General features: G+C 37.2%; 1 protein-coding gene across 3 annotated transcripts in view; it reads right to left on the bottom strand.

The window, feature by feature from the left end:
• Positions 1 to 20,878, bottom strand: part of RELCH (RAB11 binding and LisH domain, coiled-coil and HEAT repeat containing) — an 80,697-nt gene that overhangs the window by 58,769 nt on the left and 1,050 nt on the right. For all 3 annotated transcript variants that reach the window (XM_062569847.1, XM_062569852.1, XM_062569848.1), the window contains exon 2: positions 4,079 to 4,168. In XM_062569847.1, coding sequence (XP_062425831.1) covers positions 4,079 to 4,168 — 90 coding nt within the window. The remainder of the gene's footprint in view (positions 1 to 4,078; positions 4,169 to 20,878) is intronic.

Raw genomic sequence — 20,878 nt, 5'->3', positions numbered from 1 at the left:
TGCATATATGTGATGAGTTAATTAGGAGAAATCTGAATTCTTGACTAGAGATAGCAAAATATATAACAATATACCTCAGTACCTGATGTTTCCTAATTCTCTCTTTCTTGATGCAAGCCCCCTCAAAAGAAAAGAAGTGACTACATTTACAGGCCGCATGAAACATTTCAGGACAAAAACCAACCAACCAAAAAACCCGACCCTAAAAAAGGAACCAGAATGTTGTAATACAACACTGAAGATGACCGTCAAGCTACAGAGAAGTTCTGATCTGCATGTGGCTTCATGAACAATTCTTTAGAGAATCGGTTATCACTCTAAAAGTAGGAAGCGAAAACTTGGCTCATTAGCCTTATTAATGCTTGTAAGCTAGTAAGATAGGATTAGCCATAGAGAGACCTGAACTACAACAAACCGGCCTCTGGGTTCAACCTGTGGAGACTACCAACCTGGAAGGAATTCAAGGAGGTATACAACTGCTTAGCAGGGCTTAATTCAGTACATGGCAACTGAAAACCAGACCTGCTTCCAAGATGAACAAATGGAACACAGCGTTGGCAAGTGATTTATCATATGGCAGATGCATTGTTTTTTTGTTGTTAGAGATCCCTCTCTGAATTGTGATTGCATACAAATAATAGTATTTGTTAAAATATAAATAAAAAGGCTGCAGAGAAAGCAGAAAGCGTGAATCTAAATTCAAAACTAATGAAATCCTCAAAAATAATCAAGTGATCTTTGAGCCTGTCTCTTACCTTCAAATCCTGAGAAAGGTAATGTTTTATTGGTCTTATTGGAGATAAACAGTCTAACGAGAAATCAATGCTAATGTAGGAGGATCCAAAAAAACAGATGATTGAAAAGGAGTTTGACCATGAAGATCAAATTTATTACCATTCAAAACACAACACTGCATTTTTAAAAATACACTCTTGAAATAGTAGACTTCAAAGGCAGGTTAGCACTACTGAATATTTTGAATTATGGGAAGTAGAAGGTTTTAGATCAAACATACTTGTGCAAAGAATTCAATTTAAGATGTGACAAAATAAGATGTGACAAAAGATTCAGCTCTTTGAATGCCAGGTGTCCTATTAATACAGAACTTTGTGGGTATTTCAGTTCAAATTAGGTGTACTCTTGTCTGGTAGGAACAGAAGAAGTTCCTACTGAATGGAAATTCATTACTTATTTTATGAAAATGTATAGTTGGAGGACATTTAATAAACCTAATAAATTCTTCAGCACTGACTAATACCAACTATTTCAGCACTTAATGTACATTTAAGACTAACAAGTCTTCGAGAACAAGTTGTTTTAGGCTAGGATATTGCAAGCTCTAAGCATGCATTTTGAAACCCTGTGGTTTATAATTTTTATGCAATTTATTACACAGCTCAACTTTTGTATTAAAATCAGATAGATAAGAAAAAAATTACTATAATCTAAATTGCAACTAGTTTTGTCACATTCATTCACATCCTGACTTGATTTTGTGACTTGCATCTGTTCAGTCCAGTTGATTATAACACTATAGAAGAGACTCACTTAGCTTCCTCTGATCAGATTTCCCAAGTTACATACTTCAGTCAACTCTTCCCAAATTTTTTTTTTCCTTCTAGGCATTTTAACACCACCTGGAATGAACTAGACTAGTAGATTTCAAATACTGAAATTCATTTGAAACAAGTATCTTTTTAGTCATTTTCTGGATTTTTTAGATCAACAAATTAAGAAATCCGACAACTAAGTGTAACATCATCCATAATGACCAAAACAGAAATATAACGCCTTCAGATATTAGATATGCGTGTTTTTGATTTGGTGCTTTCCAACATTACCTGGTGCTTTCCAACACTACTAAAAAAAAGTGCTAGTAACTGGATATGCTATAATTTTGGTTTTAAAGACCTTCCAGCTCAGAAGCAGTTTCTTTTAGTGACTGACGTGTATTGATTTACTATCCTTCATTTCACTAGGAAATCAATTTAGAAATGGGTTCTGTCTAAAGAAATCTATAAAAGACAAAAGATAACATGAAAGAAAAGATATTTACAAAAACAAACAAAAAAGAACAAAAAATCCACTCTGAGAAATATCAAAAGAAAACATGACTATTAGATGATGGCCTCAAGCTTTTTCAACAGATTATAATTTTAGCTCCTAAGCAAAGCTCCACTTTGCTGGAAAAAAAGCATAAGAGAAGAAATAAACAAGATGAACTTCTAGTTAAGTTTCAAAGTATATTTGCAGTTAAGGACTACTTCAGAAGCAGAAGTCATAAGCCAGATTTTGTTCAAAGAAGGAATTGAAAACGCAAAGTTTTTGAAGCTTTTGTTGAAATAATGTCTTATGTGTACATTGAAGATTTTTCTGCAGTAACTTTTGTGAAAGTCAGCTTATTGCTTAGGTAGATGATTTTATTCAGAATTCAGGTAAGAGATTTTGAAGCAGCTATAATTGAATTGAGTAGATTACTTTGGAAAACTTCAAGTCTTTACAAACATCTAGAAATAATATCCAAGCTTATTTGGTTCAAGTCACTTTTTGAACAGCTCATAGAAAAACCTCTTTAAATGAGCAGATATCCTGCCATATAATTTGCTTCTTTATTACATACAACAGAGTGGACAAACACCACATTGTGGACCTCAAAATTCTCTCTTATCACATATTTATGTGTTATTCATGTATTTAATTTCAGCATATAATTTTTTCATTTTGGCAGCAGTCAATATTTTGTCAGGTTCCCTCAGAAGATGGATGTCAATTCTCTTATTGATATTAAAACAGCTCTTTTCCAACACAGAAAGCTGCCAGCAAAGATCAAATTAGCTCTATCAAGAATATGTTTGCCAAGAAGGATTGACCATAAAGAGGAAAAAAAAAAAAAAAAAAAAAAAATCTATCAAGACAAGGAGAAAATTTTTAAAAATCTGAAATCTCCTTGCTTCTGCCTTGTAGACCAAGACATGATTTAGGAACACTTCAGTTCTTTAAATACACTTTACATAGAACATCAGTTGTTTATTTAGAATTACTTCCCTCCTTGAAACTGGAACTTTGACTACATATATTGCAAAAGATATTAATTAAATAATATTAAGAATTTATAAGTTTCTGTATAAATGAAAGCACAAATACCTACTGTTCTATGCCAAGGCATCAAAAAACCTTAATATATTTTATGTTCCTAAATTCACTCAGTCATTTGCCTGAGCAACAATGGCCAGGAAATAAAAATGAGATTTCTCCAACACTCAGCTTAACTTCTGAATTTAGGAAAGAGCCTGAATTAGAGTATCATGGTTCACATGCAAACTAAGTTATAATCAAATGTAAAAGAAAGACAGTCTCCGCCTTTGGCGAGATGATCATAAATCTGAAGTGAAAACTCCCCATTGATAGGGTTTAAGAACAACTGTAAGAGAAAAAAATCCCTGTTGCTTCCCTGAAACAACATTATACAACCCAGAAATCAAAAGGAGAGAAGAAAAGTATAGTTTAGATTTGTAAAAGAAAAGATCTGTGGAGCTGAGAAAACCCCAGATTTACTCTAGATTTGAATAATTCTTGTTTGATCCACACATAGGCTACGCTTAACAGATGATTCACTAGAGCTCTGTATACTGTAAAGCTACTACCTGGGTCACAGACTACTGTAGAGCATGTGTTGAACATGTCTCAGCCAAATAGTAGTGGCCAGTAAGCAGTATCAAAACATCATTCTATTGTCAAAACAAGTGGGCACTATTTTAAGTATACTGGTTGCTACTGGGCTGATGAAATGCAAAACCATATACAAGTACAATGTACCTGAATATTTGCTATTTAGAAAGATATTGTGCTTTTATATGTGTTTTTTTTTTTTTTTGGGGGGGGGGGGGCGGCACTCGACAGTAATGCTCTAGTAGTAGATGGATCTGGAATATGATATGTCACAAAGTGACTAATTAAACCACCAAAGCAAAGTCTTCTCATCTTCAGGAATGATCATTTAAATATACTACTGCTAAAAACAACAAATCAAATGGTAAAGTTAAGTGTTCTATGACTCCTAAGCCATATAAAAACTTACCTGCTACTCTTTCTTCTGCTTCCCTATTGCCATCATCAGAGTATCTTGCAAAATCTAAGGAATCAAGAGTACTGATGCTTCCAGTGCGATCTTAAGGGAAGGGAGAAAAAAGACATCTGAAAAGCAGAAAATATCTTAGAGAGCTGACATCATTTCAGTAATTGTAAATCAAAGGCTAAGCAAATGCTTTGTGCAATTGAAACTTCATTGCGTTTTCTAAAAGTCTGCCTCTAACTTTTTAAGTAGACAGATGACCATAATGAAAGCATGACTAAAGTTAAAAACAAAACACCACACACACACACACACACACACACAGCATTCCAGCAAGATCAGTGAACAGATATGGCAAAAAATTCCTACCCTTGACTCCCCAAAAGGTAGTATTTTTACCTTCCCTGCATGTCAGGAAGAAAGTCCTATAGCTCTTTCCCTTTCCCACCAATTGCCTGAGAGCTTTGTTTGACAATCAGCTGTGCACACAAAAACAAACAAATATAACTGCTTTGCAACAACTTCAAAGAAGAGCAGTTCTGTCCCCATTTTATGCAAGTCTAACCACCCCAAATCCTATGCTTCCTTTTCCCTTTTTTGCTATTTTAGGGCATGTTAGTATGGATAAATGTTTCTCTACATTATCTTCTGATTCCAGCCACTAACATCAGTACATTACCCACTTAACAGAGAATTTACTAAGTTACATACTAGCTAGCAAAGTGAAAGCAAAACAAGTGCAGTTCATGGTACTGCGGTTATAATACACTATAGAATTTAATTCCTAATTACAAAACATTCAACAAATTCAGTAAGTAGCATAAGGTTCTAATCTGACCTCAACATTTTTCATTTCAGAAAAATATGAAAACAGAATGCACACAATCTTGGTAATTTCATGTCTGTTGGAGTATTGGAGTACATATCCACCTTCTTATTAGAAAAAAAAATGAGTAAATAAATGCTCAAATAGTGACAGAACTCAAAACAAAGAGAACATGTTCCTAAAGAATTTGAATATTAAACTATTATACCAAGTATCTTAGCATCTTTCCCTTCCTTTTGAAATAAATTTCTACGTAGCTCTGCAGAAGAATAACTTTAATTACATTAGAACTACTGCCACACTAACAAAGAACAAATTCCACATGGCTGTCAAAAAAAAAATAAATCTGTCAGTGGGAATAAAAGCAATCTCAGCACCTGACAGTCAAATTCTGCTGTGACTAACATCACAGAAAGTAAACCATTTAAACCTAAGAAAAGTATAAATTGTGCATTGTGTCAGAAAATTAGAGGAATCTATTAACAAATTCCTTTTTTTAATAGTTAAGTTTAGGTCTTATGGGTCCCTTAAGGTCTTGCAACATCTTCTCTACATAATAGGCCAGCACTACAAGGAAACACGAACATTTGGATTCAGATTAATTAAAGCATCTATACCTACTTGAAAAGCTTTAGAGAATACAAAACTTGCCAACTCAAGCTAAGTTCTACAGTACCAGAACTAAAGTGTCCAGCAACCCTAGTTCGTCTGGTTGATACAGATATCTATGTATCTCAATACTATGATAGTCTTTAGCCACCTAAACTTTTCCTCTGAGTATGCTTTGTCAAACAGACAAAGAAACAGGTTATTATTCCTGAATGAGTCTCCGTTTAGTACTTAGGTTAAAATCTCGCTGTTTATTTGCAGGTTCTGGTCTTATTTATTGCACTACTTTGAAGACGCATACAGTAATTCCCTATAGGCTGTTCTACAGCGCTTAGCAGCACAGTAAGAACTCTTCTTTTTACAGAACCTCTACAAAATGGATAGTTGCGATCCAGGTTTCCTGGTTTCACACATCGGGAACCACAGTTAGAGTGATTAAGTTCAAAAGTAAACATAAACTTTGAATACACAGCGTTAAAGTCTTCAGATCTGACTTTTCAGAACACCTTGCACTTTGTTCAGCATAATGCTAAGCCCTGCTCCAAATTATTTCACTCGTAGGTGGAAGTTTCCTCAAATAATTTTTTGAAATCAGATTCCAGTCTAAAGTTAAACATAAACTGAGAACATACAAATAGAAATACCAATGAACCAACACTTTTTTTTTTTTTTTTTTTTTAAGTGACTCAGTCTTATATAGCTTCATTGTGGCAAAAGTAGGAACACAATTCTTTCTCCTCTTGCACTCTTGCGTGTTCAAAGTGCAACTTCTAATTTCTCTTGCAAGGCAGGTAACATCAGAACAACTAATTTTTCAGGTCAAGTCAACCTCACCATCATTACTGAAGTACCCAAAGTTGTATGCAACAAATGTGCTTCCACGTAACTAGCAGTATGTCTTAAAGGCAAAGCCCTCCCCCAACTGATAAAATAAATACTCCAGTCATAATACACACAAGCATATTTGCCAAAGCAGCCAGAAACTTGTTGAAAAACCATCTGATGTGCCAAGAAGCATTAGTTCATGTCACGGCTGGTTCCTTCTACCATTAATTCCTTTTCCTGATCCCCCTTCCTGTCTCAAAAATACCTGCCGCAGGTCTTCTCACTATCCTCCTCACAACATGCTTGGTCCGACATACCTAATCAACTGGTCTCCCTCACACGTAGCTCACCTTTCTTCTTGGAAAGATAAATTAGCCCATGTTAAGCTTAGTGCTGTCATGACTAAACCAAGTCAGTTTGGGTGCTGAAATCATCATCTTCACCCTATTCAAACTGGAGATAAAGACTGTTTTCATTTTAAACCTTAGGTATCATACTGCACCTGGAAGAAGTAGAATCTACATCTTCACTGAGAACTGGGTAGACTAGCCAGATGAATGCTTAAGGAAAAGAATCAATAGCAGACTATACATGTTGCAGAACTTCGAGTTGGCTATTTACAGCTAAATAAATGTATAGCTTGAATAACATAACAAAACACATTACACCACTACTTTGCTATACTATGTTGCATTTAAAGTACAAGGTGCAGACAAAGCAGTGATTTTGTATTGTTAAAGTAAGAGGACAACAGTGCTGAATCACTTTGGCTGAGATGCATCCTAGGCAAACTGGCTTCACAGGCATCAGTGAACCATCAGTGTTGAAGCTTCACCTTGCCAAGTCCCAGCTATGCGGAAAGCCCAGTCCCTGCTGATGTGGCACTGCCACAGCTCCCTGCTGAAACAGAGCTTTCAAGTAGCAGAAAAGGAAGAGATGCAAGAGCTGCTCCCTTTCCTCTCCCTTCATTATGGGTACAGCTGTTTACTTCTGCTGCCAGCCTAGAAAGGCTTGAGCACAGCCAAGCTGGGTGAGGTCCAAGCATAGCTCCCCCTCTTGCACTTGCACTGTAAAGCTGGCAGTGCCACAGGAACCTTGCGCAAGTCTCTGCCCCGAGGCACAGCTGCTCCTGCGCCAAGGCTTAAGGAATACTGGGCAGCAACTGGATCTGTACTTTCCATTAAATGCCACAGCAGCACTACTGACCTAGATATACTAGCTCACTGCTCACACTAGGTCAGATGAATTTTGGAGGAGTTATTTTACAATGTATTGGAGTTTCTGAGGTAATAGAACTGACTTCTACAGAAAATATAAACAGCACATAATAGCAAGTAAAGATGGATTTCTGATAGAGGTCTCTAACCTATCAGTCCATGAGATTATCTGGGATAACAAGGGGAGAAAAAAAAGGCATGTGAGATAGTTAACTGAAAATACTGTCCAGGCGGGCGAGTGGAAACCCCAGGGCTGGCAAGCATGCAGGATGTGATACCATCAGCAGAGTCATGGCACCCACCTGCCACCTGGCAGAGCCGCGCTGAAGAACGCCCAAAGCTGAACAAGGGTATGACTGCCCCAACTCCTCACACGTGTAACACAAGAGGCGGCTAACCACGCACATCCCGTCCTTCCCTACGCTTTATCTGGAGGCAGTCAGTAGTGGAGGCTTACCTCCTAAGAATAAGTCCGTCTTCCAAAAAATAATGGAATAACACTTTACAACCTCAAATATTGTGCTTCTCTAAGGGATGTATTTGCACAACAAAGGGGTGAAAAGGGTATGTCCCTGCAGGCAACACACTGGCTTCATTCAGCGGAAAACTAGCAGGGAGAGCAAGCAGCAAGGGAAGTGCTGAGCTCAGCCTGTGCAGCTCACCTGGGGAATGTGGAACACCATCAAACAGCTCTACTCCAGTATACTGAGCTGAAGTATTTTAACTAAAGCATTCAGAAAGAGAATTACTTTTCCAGCCGAAAAAAAAAGTCAAATTTGTTAGGAAAACAAATTATGTCTCTAGTTTCTTTAATAGAAGATAAAAATCTAGGTTTAAGTTATTTGGCAAAGATTAATCAAAACCAAATCCTGCAGGGGAAAACTGCTGAAAAGGAGAAGTATGCTTTAGCTGAATTGTTCCTGTTCTAGAAAAAGATTGAGCTGACATTGTAATAGGAAGACATTTTGCTGTCATGATATACATTGTTATGAACAGTCTCCTGCATATGGATTTTTTTTTTAACACTTCCTATTTTGGTATGCTGAAATAAAACACCTTTCTTTTTAGTCAGTAATTCCTTTTTGCTAAAAGCATTCCCAGTGAATAGGCATAATGGAAAATAATTATTGATGGTTTAACATTTCAGAAATATCAGAACAGCATAACAAGAGAAGCTTTGACAAGCAGGAAGAAAAAACTCCAGTAAGGTTCTCACCTACCATGATAAGGCAAAGACCAGTGCCACAGGTGCACAGAAAAGACAAATAGAACAGGCTTAGGCTCTTCATATCTCCTCATGCTAATAAAATGCTGGGAGACAGACAAGATAGTAAAGGTGAGCCTGCATGCAGTTCCCGTCTCTCATCTCAGCCAGTGGAAAACAAAAACCAAAAAGCCTAGAATTATATTCGATACTCAAAGCTAAGAAAACTTTTAATCCATTAATCAAATACAATTTTAAAATATAAAAATGTAGCTAATGCTGTATATTAATGATTATAATTTTCAATCATATAATAATACAATAATAAAATACAAATGCAATTGCTTTAATTACATCTGCAAAGGTACAAATCAGGTTTGTCATCAGGTTTGCCCATGAACACATACAATCTTTTAACATATTGCTTCATTTTAGAGGAAGAGAATTTTAATCTCCTTCTTATTCCCAGAATGGTCAACCGCATTACATGAAGATTTCTGCTCACAGTTTATGTTCTCTTATCATAATTATCTTGCTCTTTCACTGAAAGTTAAGTATAACCATATAAGGAACAAAATGCAACATACCCTCAAAACAAAGTGCTACAGTCCTTTCCACCAGCATACAGGCTAAAAAGTAAGCTTCATTTGGCATTATGATAAAAATAGTTACTTTTTATCAGCTTACCTCAATGGACACTTACAAGGTTCACATTAATCAGCATTTCACAATACATGAATTAAACAGAAAAATTACAATCCTTTACATGAATATATTAAGTGATCTTTACATGAGTATTATAGCAAATTAGTTTTTAGCTGATAGAATATTTTAGCATAGAAAAACCAAGCAACTCTACTTCCTGATGGAAATGCTCAAGAAACATCAATAAGACAAATCTCCCGGAATCTATTATTTAAAAATGAAAAAAAAAAAAAACACTTGTTGGTAAAATAGCCGATAAACTGCCGTATTTTCTATAAGATGATAGAAATCATACTAGCAAATACTAACAATTAACCAAATAGAGCACATGAAGACCAGGAAGTCCATTTTCGTTCCTTGAAATTCAAGAAGTAGTAATAATGGTATTATATTTTTAAAAGGCAAATATACTTTGCATCTACAAGCATAAATGTTCACTTACATAGAAGAGTATTTGTAACCTGCAACAAGACTGTTACCACAATTTAAACTGATCAGAGTAATAACTAGCTACTAGAAGATTATTTTTGATTAGCATACACACAGAACAATAGGCAGTGCAGAGGAAATTCCTCCCAATAAAGATCAAAGGTAGCTTTTCCCTGGGATATTTAATATACTAGGACAAAGTCCTTTCCATTTTAAGTCGGACTATGTATATTGTGTGGGTTTTATCCAGGGAAAAATAACTGTAAGTAGACATGCTAGTATGAAACCATCATCCAAACTCTTCAGAGATCAATCCCAATATCTCATTATTTGGATAAGAAAGGAAAACTACTATTTTTAAATAAAATAAAAAGTAGAAAAGAAAAAATAGTCTTTGAAGAAATAATACATGATTGTTTAATACAGTTCTACTTGTCAGTTATTGTAGCTTTACCAAATACAAACACACAATGTATCACAGACTTGTAAAAAACGCCATGAAACATTCTTCATGCTACTGACTATAACAAAATATTTAAATAGAGAATTTTGAATACTTATGCAAGCAGAGCTCTAGAAACTCTGCTTCCAGAGGCATGAATCAGACACAAGTTTTTACTTCAGAGAAGGTTAAAATGCTTTAACATTAGTGATATAATTATTACATAAGCAACTTGATCTAGTAGAAGTAATTTTATTTGATAATAGCACTACCTCTTCACTAAGGTAAATTTTCACTAAGTAAGATTTCACTAAGGAGAAATCTTACCAAGATTTCTCATTTCAGTCTCAGGCACAATTATGTTTACAAATCAGTTTGAGTTAGTGTCTTCTAGCATGTCTTGAATTAAAAAAAAATCAGATATTGAAAGCTGTGTAAATGAACAAGTCATCAAAAATTATCCATTATCATCTTAATTTGTTCTTCATTCTTGACCTAATCATAGAAAATTTACTTTGTAGAACATGATGAGTAATCACAATGGGCAATTGTTGAGGTTTAGCTGTTAAAAAGCACGTTAATTCTAATAGGTATACCTTCGTGGATGGCAACAAATTAGAGTCCAATTTCATGAGATACCACACAGTGAAAATAGTTAGAATTGTAAGTGTCAAAAAAATCTAATTCAAGTTAGTTTTGAAGTGTACAATCACAACTGTATAGTTCTGAGATATTCTTTCAGATTCATGAGAAGTGAAAATCTAAAAATATCCTCTACCATAATGGTTTTCAATCTAAGATCCAATTACTAAGGCAAACTTTAAGATAACAGTGAAGTTCCATTTAGTTTTAGAAAATACGCAGAAGCTTCTGCTGCAAAATTTGGCTACTCCAACTGTCTATAGGACTACACTGTAAATTACTCTAAGTTAAATACTCCCTACTCCTAATAAATACATACAGCCTTTTTTAGTTGAAGAAACCTCTTAAGTCAAATTTTCCATCAAAAGAAAGACTAAGTCATGATTTCTTAAGGGATCTGCAAATCAAAAAGTTGAAAAAACTCCGTATACTGAACATCTGAAAAGGCAAACTGTACAACACATTTTACAGATTACCTTTAGCTTTTGGACATCCCATCTAATTTTTAATTTTTGGAAAGAGATAAAGGCAAACCAGTAAATACTCTGATAAGAAATTTTAGTTGACAAGTTTCCTTAGAAACTAATCAGATTTGATACTTCCCCCCCACCTTTTCTCCTCTGTGCTATAGGTACAATAACTTGAACTAGCTATCACAACTCTTTTAAGGCCTAAGGAAATGCAAGTATACAAAAATATATTTTAGATCTGTTTCTGTTAGAGAAGTCAGCCAACTAGGTATTTTACCATTCTTTAACACTCAAGACTTACAATAACCTAACCCTTACAACCATGGAACAGATGGCCTGTTCTCTTTTAGAAATACTGGTCTATATTCTTGAATAACCATCATCTTCCACTATCCTCCATAGGCAGAAATGGCAGGATCTGAGGAAACTGAGGACAGGGACTTTCTGTTATATTACTTGCACATGCTCAAAATCCTCACTGGTGCTGAACTGCACAAGTGTGTATGTGAATAAACCAACAGACAAGCTAGATAATATTCACAAATGTGGAACAAGATTAAAAACCTAAAGAGATTTAATGGACTCCCTTTTACATTGATTAAGGGGGAAAACACCGTTAATGCCTCAAAAATGATTTTATCAATTCAGAGCTTGAATCTACGGCTGCATTATGTAGCAACTGGAATAAATATATCATGCAGTACATATGAATAAATGAATTAAACTATTTAAAAAGAAATTCACCTCATATGATACTGCAAGTTCCCCTCCTATAAGTTTGACCAAATTTCACAAGAAAACTGTTGAGCAACATTATTTAAGTCTCAATATGGCCATTGCCTTTAAAATTTCTGCTATCCTTCCACTTGTTCCAAGCTTACCCCTGCTGGATCAGCTAGCAACGCAAACTTGATCCACAACAGCAGATATCTGATCTAGCATAAGCCCTACAGAAAAGAAACACTTATTCATCAAAATTTTAAACCACTTTGAACCTGCAAAGGGAACTTAAACCACATCAACATATAACACACTGCTGTGGTTACACTGCTACAAAACTAGGACACTTATTCTAATTTATACTATTCTGCACTATGTTATAAGCACCTGGCTTATTAACCTTGTTTCGTAACTGCAGGCAGCTATCCTGCCCTGTTCCAGAAGTTCTCACCTACTATGAGACTAGCTGAATTTTCAAAGTTGGTGTGTGCCGAAATGAAGTTCTCAAACTATCATAAAATGAGAAGGAAATCAAGATAAGTAAAGCTATTAGAATAGATTTAAATTTTTGAGCTGCTAGAGCTTACAAGTTATCGAGAATTCTTCAACAGGTTTTTAAAGTGATCAGATAACACTAGTCCATGAGAGGAAATCCGAACTAGACTGAGAACAGATGATCAATATATTTTTCTTCTTCACATTATTAACTAGCAATGAAAATTCATGGAACTTATATGAAATTTAAAACTGCTTGGTGAAAACAAACCTATGTTTGCTGGCCGAGAACAAAAAATTAAGCCAATCGCTATAAGAAAAAAAAATTGTAGATACAGTGCAATAAAGAGATTTAATACTAATCCCCATGAGGGAGTATTTATGGAGGGGAATGTCCTCCTGAAACATGGCAGAAGCTCATAAGAAGGAAGAAATAAATAGAAACTAGATAGATCTTGCACCCTAGCACGGAAATAAGCCACTCACAAGTAACTGAATTGGGTTAAGATATAGATACAGCTATACCTGATCTGACTTCATAAAGGGCCATACCAACAACAAATATACTGCTTTGTGTGTGGGTGGGGGGGGGGTACTGTATAGATAGTCTCAGGCAGCAGCCAAATTAATACAGTGAAAGAATGAAGCTGGCCCTGCAGAAAGCTCTTTGAATGTTGCTGCAGGGAACACTGCTGTCCAGGGGGTATATTAGCTTGGGCATAGCATCAAACCCAGGCTGGCTTCCTGTGTGTGTGCTGCAGAGCGCTTGAGACAACAGAGCCTCCCAAAACAAAAGGGCTAAGTGAGGAGCAGGGCGCAGAGTCACTCCCTCTGCTCCAGACCCCAGCAGGCTCTGGCAGAGATCAGAAAGCAGCAATGGAATCAAGTTAACTTCATATGCTCAGTGCTGCTGCCCTGCCTTTCTCAAAGTGTATCATATGACTTGCATACAAGGAGTTTTCCATTCCCCACAACGAGGTAGCTCTCTATGTTCTCTGTCATTAAGCAGAATTATCTTATATCAATCCAGTCCCTAACAGGTTGTCTTTGATGAGAAACTATTTAAAGAGTAAGATGGTGCCCATCTTAGTCCTCAAGCATTGCTTTCTCCCATTTTGCTCAATATTTCAAGTACTAGTACGTTCCCCTTTCCTTGGTTTCTTCATTTATCTTAGGACAAGAGTAAATTCTTCAATTTTTAACAACACGTCCAAGCGTATTCTATAAAGAATTAGATCAGAAACAGACTAGAATATTTTGCCATCATTTTTCTTTCTTTGACTGTCCTGTCAAGTGACAACATCCAAACAGATACCTTTCTAAAGAGTCTGACAGTTCATAAGTCTCTTTCCCCCAATATCAGAGAGTACTTGTTATAAATAAGAAATTCTTATTCTGTGAGTTTCTATGTACAAGTATTTCCTCCAATTCAAAAGCAAAGCTATCAGATGCATCACCATCATGCAGTGTTACACTGCAGGAAGGGAGGAAGTAAATTGCCTCTCCCATGTGCTGCACAGAGGGAAAGAGTTCAGTATTTCTCAAAGGCTTTTTAATCTCGGTCTCTTAAAAAAAAAAAAAAGTGGTTTTAAGAAAAAAGTTTTAACTATTTGTCCAACAAACTCAAATACTTACTTTGTGCCATGTCTCAGGCATGTGCATCCTAACAAAAATACAAGGCTTGTGAAACACTTCACTGAAGTCACTCAAAGTTTGACCCCATGCCAGAGGAGGATCCAATTCAGTTTCTCAAACCTGTTTTATCTCTGCATTTTTAAAATATATTAGAAAACCAAATACAAATAACACATTTAAGGTAAACAGTTACGACTTTGAACATACAACAGCATAATACAAGAAAGTTTATGACTTATCTCCCTATACTGGATAAGAAAGACTTCTGATGTGGCATTTTAAATAGTGAAATTCTTTACAATACCTATATACGCATATACACAAATATGTCAGACCTTATTCCAAAACTTCTTTAAACCAATCAAGATCATGGGCTTTGCACACAGAACAGCTGTCAACAGTTGATATAACTGCCTAAATTATCAGGGCTTGTCTGTAAACATTAGACAAACCTTTTAATATCAGGCAATGAATCTTGTATAAAATTTCCATCAAGTGCTCTCCCAGCAGAACAAGATCTACAGGTCATGTCTTCAACCAAGAGAAAGATAATTCTCAGAGGAAGAAAAGCTAACTCAATATACTTTAGCCATGACTGAATTTACACACAGTGGAGCTTAAAAAGCTTCCAATGCTTGGTTCTGATATGCCAAGTTCCAGCTAACCTTATTGCTCTCTCCCTTCTTCTCTTCACAAAGAAGATCCACCTTTCCCCTGACACAAAAGCTGGCAGAAGGGAACATGTGCTGCCTCAGTACAAAATATGCTTGTTTTGCTGGAACTTTCAACCAAACTTTTCCATGGTGGGGAAGGCAGAATTGAACGTCCATAGGTGCCTTAGCTGGTTTGGTCATGTGCAAGTATGCCCTTTGCTGAAGGCTATGAACTCAAACATAACTAGACTAGGTGCCCATGAATGGATGTTCAATTCTGTCTTGCCAACCATGGAAATTTAACAGTAACCCCTGGTGCAGGAACACAGCAGAAAGCCAAAACTGTTGCAGCTGGATTCCTCACTGCATATCACATCCTAAGACAGATCAGTGACTTTGAGGTAAACTAGGATGCACATGGATCACTACGCTACTCAGTGATAGCTTCCTTTGTGCCTACCTATTCTGAGCGGATACTAGTTTACTGTTACTTGCTCATAATTGCACGCTTATTTCACACTGCCTTACCCCGTTATTTCTTCGTGTAGCTACACCCCTATGCACACTAGTCTCTCTTCAAAGCCATCAGTCATAACATTCCAAATCATCCCAACACAGACGTTATCCAAAGTTTAAATTATTCACTCATTGACCATAGCCATCAGAAAGAAGGCTTGCCTTATCTAATTAGAAGATTCTTGTGGACCTAGCTCTACTCATTTGGCAACTAGAACAGAATTGTCAAAGTTCTCAGCTAACAAGGTCTTGAATGATAGAGTGCATCTCCCACTGAAAATATTTCATAAATATCAATGTTGATGAAAAGGAGGAGGAGAGTGAGAAGAACTGACATCTGGAGGAAGTTTAGCTGGCCTCTCTATTAGTAAAGCCAACTTCAGAGCATGACAGAGCTCACTGTCACTTCCTCTCAGGTTTCATTCAGGCAGTTCTGAAGGGCACGTAGCTCCTCTTTCCTTCAGCGTTACACACAAGCATCTTCAAACCTTTACTTCTTTTAAGGAAATTCAGTTTCTGCCATCTTTCAGTGACAGCAGCTTTGTTTTCCTATGAAGGACAGAATAGATAGATGTGAACAAAGAGAAGCACCTTTCTTTAAGCCATTTTCACTTACATGTCCTCCTACTGCCTCAGTGTTTAGAGAAGTAGCTAACAAGACCACATACATCTTTGTTTATTTTCATAAGGAAACCAAAAAGAGCTTTGAGCTAACAACCAAAGACTAGCTGACAACCAAAAAACCTAGTCATCAGGACAACTGGTATTGTCTTCTTCCCAACTTCCAATCTTATTTAGAGTGCCATTTAAGCCGAGATACAGCAAACTGTTCTGAGACAGTGCTGTCTTGCTATGTGTTCACACAAATCAAAAATGTGGTGAACACTGGTCACAACAAGAGCCTGTATAGAGTCACTTTCTCTGCAATTCAGGATTCAGAATCATTATCAAAACACCCCGTTCTCACAATAGCAGATTCAATCTGCTCTTGCCATGCAGCTTCTTCCGCTAGGACTCAATTGACTTTCACAGGCAAAACACTTCACTACAGCTGAAACAGCAAAATCCCAAGCAAAACTAGACATACAGAAGCAGAATCAATTTTACATTTTTGTGCTCAGAAATTAGATTAATATAGTCAGAATCAACTCAGTGGAAAACTACACACACTTGTTTTGGAAATAACTAGGAAAAAAGCATCTCCTTAAAACCATAAAAGTAACAAGATCCAACCCCTTCTTATGACTTGCATTATACCTATTTTAAATTTTGAGAATGTTGAGCTTTTATAGCCATGAACAAGAAAACAAATGGCAGATTTTAAGACTAAAAAGCCTTTCTAGCTGTGTAAATTGCACCCTTTCAGCAAAGGGCATTTGTCAAGCACAGCATCTGAAGGGCACAATATCAACCACATGAGAAAAAAAAAATCTTCATCTATTATCCTCAGATTTGAATTATGGCTTTCAACACAGAGGATTCAGCAGGACAACATTTAAGGTTGGGTAACAGGGATGAGACATTTCAGTTAGCATTATTTTTAAATTTAAATGCCTCATTTGTACTGTACCTGCTTATACAAAAGGTGATGGGGAAGTGGAAATGAATTTAAATCTAGTAAGTGTAGGGGCAAGTACCACTACATAGATCAAGGTCCTGTAAAACATGAGAAATACAGCATAGAGCAGGAACTGCCAAGGTAAATACTCATACCACTACTTTTAGAAAAATGGTGTATCAAAATGCTCTAGCAGATCTCGAGCTACTGCTACATAAACCAATGGCGGAAGCTGACATAAAAGAAGTCAGATGAGTGGACAGAGAGGTGGATTGAGAACTGGCTGAAAGGCAGAGCTCAACGGGTCCTCATCAGTGGTGTGCAGTCTAGTTGGAGGCCTGTGGCTAGTGGTGTCTGCCAGGGCTCAGTCCTGGGTCCCATCCTGTTCAACTTCTTCATCAATGACCTGGATGAGAGGACAGAGTGCCTCCTCAGCAAGTTTGCTGATGATACCAAGCTGGGAGGAGTGGCTGACACACCAGAGGGCTGTGCTGCCATACAGAGAGACCTGGACAGGCTGGAGAGTTGGATGGAGAGGAACCTCATGAGGTTCAACAAGGGCAAGTGCAGAGTCCTGCACCTAGGGAAAAATAACCCTCGGCACCAGGACAAGCTGGGGGCTGACCTTCTGGAGAGCAGCTCTGCAGAGAAGGACCTGGGAGTGCTCGTGGATGACAGGTTGACCATGAGCCAGCAATGTGCCCTTGTGGCCAAGAAGGCCAATGGTCTCCTGGGGTGCATTGGGAAGACTGTTGCCAGCAGGTCGAGGGAGGTGATCCTGCCCCTCTACTCAGCCCTGGGGAAGCCTCATCTCGAGTACTGGGTCCAGTTCTAGGCTCCCCAGGACAAGAGAGACATGGAGCTAGTGGAGAGAGTCCAGCATAGGGCTACAAAGATGATCAGAGGGCTGGAGCACCTGCCCTATGGGGAGCGGCTGCGAGAGATGGGCCTGTTTAGCCTGGGGGAGAGAAGCCTGAGAGGGGATCTGATCAATGTGTACAAGTACCTGAAGGGAGGGTGTCAAGGGGATGGGGACAAACTCTTTTCAGTTGTCCCATGTGACAGGACCAAGAGGCAATGGGCAGAAATTGAAGCACAGGAAGTTTCGCCTGACCGTGAGGGGGAATTTCTTCCCTGTGAGAGTGACGGAGCACTGGAGCAGGTTGCCCAGAGAGGTGGTGGAGTCTCCTTCTCTGGAGATCTTCAAGGCCTGCCTGGTTGCAACCCTGTCACCCATGCTCTAGGTGACCCTGCTGAGCAGGGAGTTTGGACTAGATGATCTCTGGAGGTCCCTTCCAACCTTACTGATTCTATGATTCTAAGTTGGAGAGGATGTAGCAGAGCTTTGTGTGAAGGAGGATGATGGCTACACATGGATGCTGCACATCTAAAAGGGTAGTGTGGACATTTTGGAATATAACACAATTCCCAATTTCCTCACAATACAGTTTAATCTGCAGTTGTGATACTCTACTGCTGATAAGCAATAATGAGGGGGGTGTTTTTGCAAAAATGCAAGAAACCTCAGTCATGTGACTACCACATGCTTATGTAATCAAGTACTCTGAAGCATGGCTGAAAGAAAAAGTGCTTCTAAGTCACTTGCTGACCACATGATACTAGTTGCCTTTTTCTAGCTCCTACAATATTTCACTAAAACCTCTTCACAGCAGCCGGGGGGGGGGGGGGGGAGGGAGGTAAGAAATCACAAGAGATTCCTGCATGCGCTTCTTCTTTAGCTTGTTTAAAAGGATTCTGAGAACTTTGCATTGCTCCACAGAAATCATCAGGCAGCATTCCATACATACTTCACATTCAATGAGAGTTGCCTGTCATACTTCTGTATCCGTTCACATTACTAAAACCTCAGTGTACAATAGAAATTTATGTAACTTGGAAAAAAATGCAGCTGCAAGCAAGTGCAGCAAACAAGTTAACTTAAAATATCAACAGAAATGACTTTTTTAAATTTTCGTTTGGGCACATTAAGATTTTTCTCACTCAAATATCAGATTCAGGCGACCTTCAAATGATAACTCTGCTAAACTCCACTACTTTTCTATATTAATAGTTTCTATGAAGAAACCTAACATTTGATTCTTGAATCTCTTTTGCTGTGTACTTACAGTAACAGCAAAAGAGTGATGGTAATTGGACACTGTTCACTACTCCCACTTAAATTCACTGCAACCCTCCCTGAGAAGATCCATCCAACAGCTTAAGAGAATGCAGGAACAACAGACCAGACTTCTTAACAGAACTAAATTCTTCAACTAGGTTAGTATACTGCCTATGTTTTTCTTTTCTTGAACAAAACCTAATACCAGATACTTCAGAGGAAAGTGAAAAACACTCTTGGAAAAAGATCGCATAATTTTCAGCCCAATTTTCAGCCCAGAGTCTTTTGCAATCTGTTTTTTAACATTTGAAAGTTGGCTTAAATTCTGAGGCTGGAGATGTTATTATCGCTTGTTAACATTAACCACAACCGGGACAAAGAACAGTGACACAACTACTAGCTCCATGCTACATTCTAGATCTCAAGAATGTCTGATTGACATAAGTCTACTTGTTTCATTGTTTTGGATCTGCTAGCTTTCAATGTCGCTCAATGCTAATTTTTGGGGAATCATTTTTGAAACAACAACAAAAAAAGCTTTGAAAAAACTCTCTAGCCTGCTACCTATACTTAAGCTTTAACCTGAGGTTTATCACGACCTTTATTTTTATCATGCCTCGTTATCATTATACTGCTCCAAAAATAAGCTTTAGTTCTCCTCCTTCTCTCTCCCTCCCCCATTTTTTTTTTTTTTTTTTTTTGTGAGGTTCTATTGCAGTATATTATACAGCAGGTCAGCACAGTAATCATTAAGATGTTCTCAAGTAATTTAACATTGATCTAGAATTCCAAGAAGTGACTTTCTGCATACATAACACAACAATTACATAGGCTGTGGGTTCTTCTAACTCTACTGGAGTACATTCACTATCAGTAAAACTCATGGATGCAACATGGCATGTTAATAAAGAATGGAAAATGTGAAGTCAACTGGATTAATTGATTGGAATCTCAAATGAAGCTGCTTTTAATTAAACATAAATAGGTACTTTGTAGCCTTGAAGCAAAAATTTTTTCCAACACTGGCTGATCTTATCATGACGGTGACTTCATTGAAGCTGTCAGTCCTTCAAAGTCAACTATGAAATCCTACATATTCACGGACAAGATAACTAGAGTTTAAACACCATAGTAAAAATTTAGAAATGATATGGATTCTTATAAGATATTGAAAAACAATAAGATGAAAGTCTAGATATCTCCTAATACTTACAGCCATTTAGAAACATTAGCCATTTCCAAATTTTAACTGCACATCCTTGCAAAATCAGAAACATTTTTTTAAATAAGCAAAAGAATGAGATTAGTTAAAAAATTCTATAGATGTCAGAACACACATAGATGCATCTCTCAACTGTCTGTTGACCGCAAACTCTAGCATTCCAAGTTCATTAAGTCCTCAGAAGTCAGATAGCTGTGCAGCTTCTCCCTCTCAAAGTCACTTACATAAGCTACCTTAAAAATATAATACAGACTTCGCTTTTAAAACTCTAGTTATCTTGACAGCAATATTGATAAAACACAGAAACAATTTTATTCTAAGCTATTTACTCTACCATTAAACCTCAAAAGCTCTTCAGCCCAGCTATGTTATGATTTTCCAAATATCTGCACTGCCTTTTCTCCCCAAAGTTATATTAATTGAGTATATTTTGTTCCCCAACCCCTAATCTTGGTGAACCAGAGACTGCTGGCACTCAGTAAGACTACCAGTATCAATCATATAAAACACTGTATTAGC

The sequence above is a fragment of the Rhea pennata genome, chromosome 2 (assembly GCF_028389875.1).
Source record: "Rhea pennata isolate bPtePen1 chromosome 2, bPtePen1.pri, whole genome shotgun sequence".
NCBI lineage: Eukaryota > Metazoa > Chordata > Aves > Rheiformes > Rheidae > Rhea > Rhea pennata.
The sequence above is the reverse complement of the archived record's forward strand: the minus strand, read 5'-3'. Positions and strand labels throughout refer to the sequence as shown.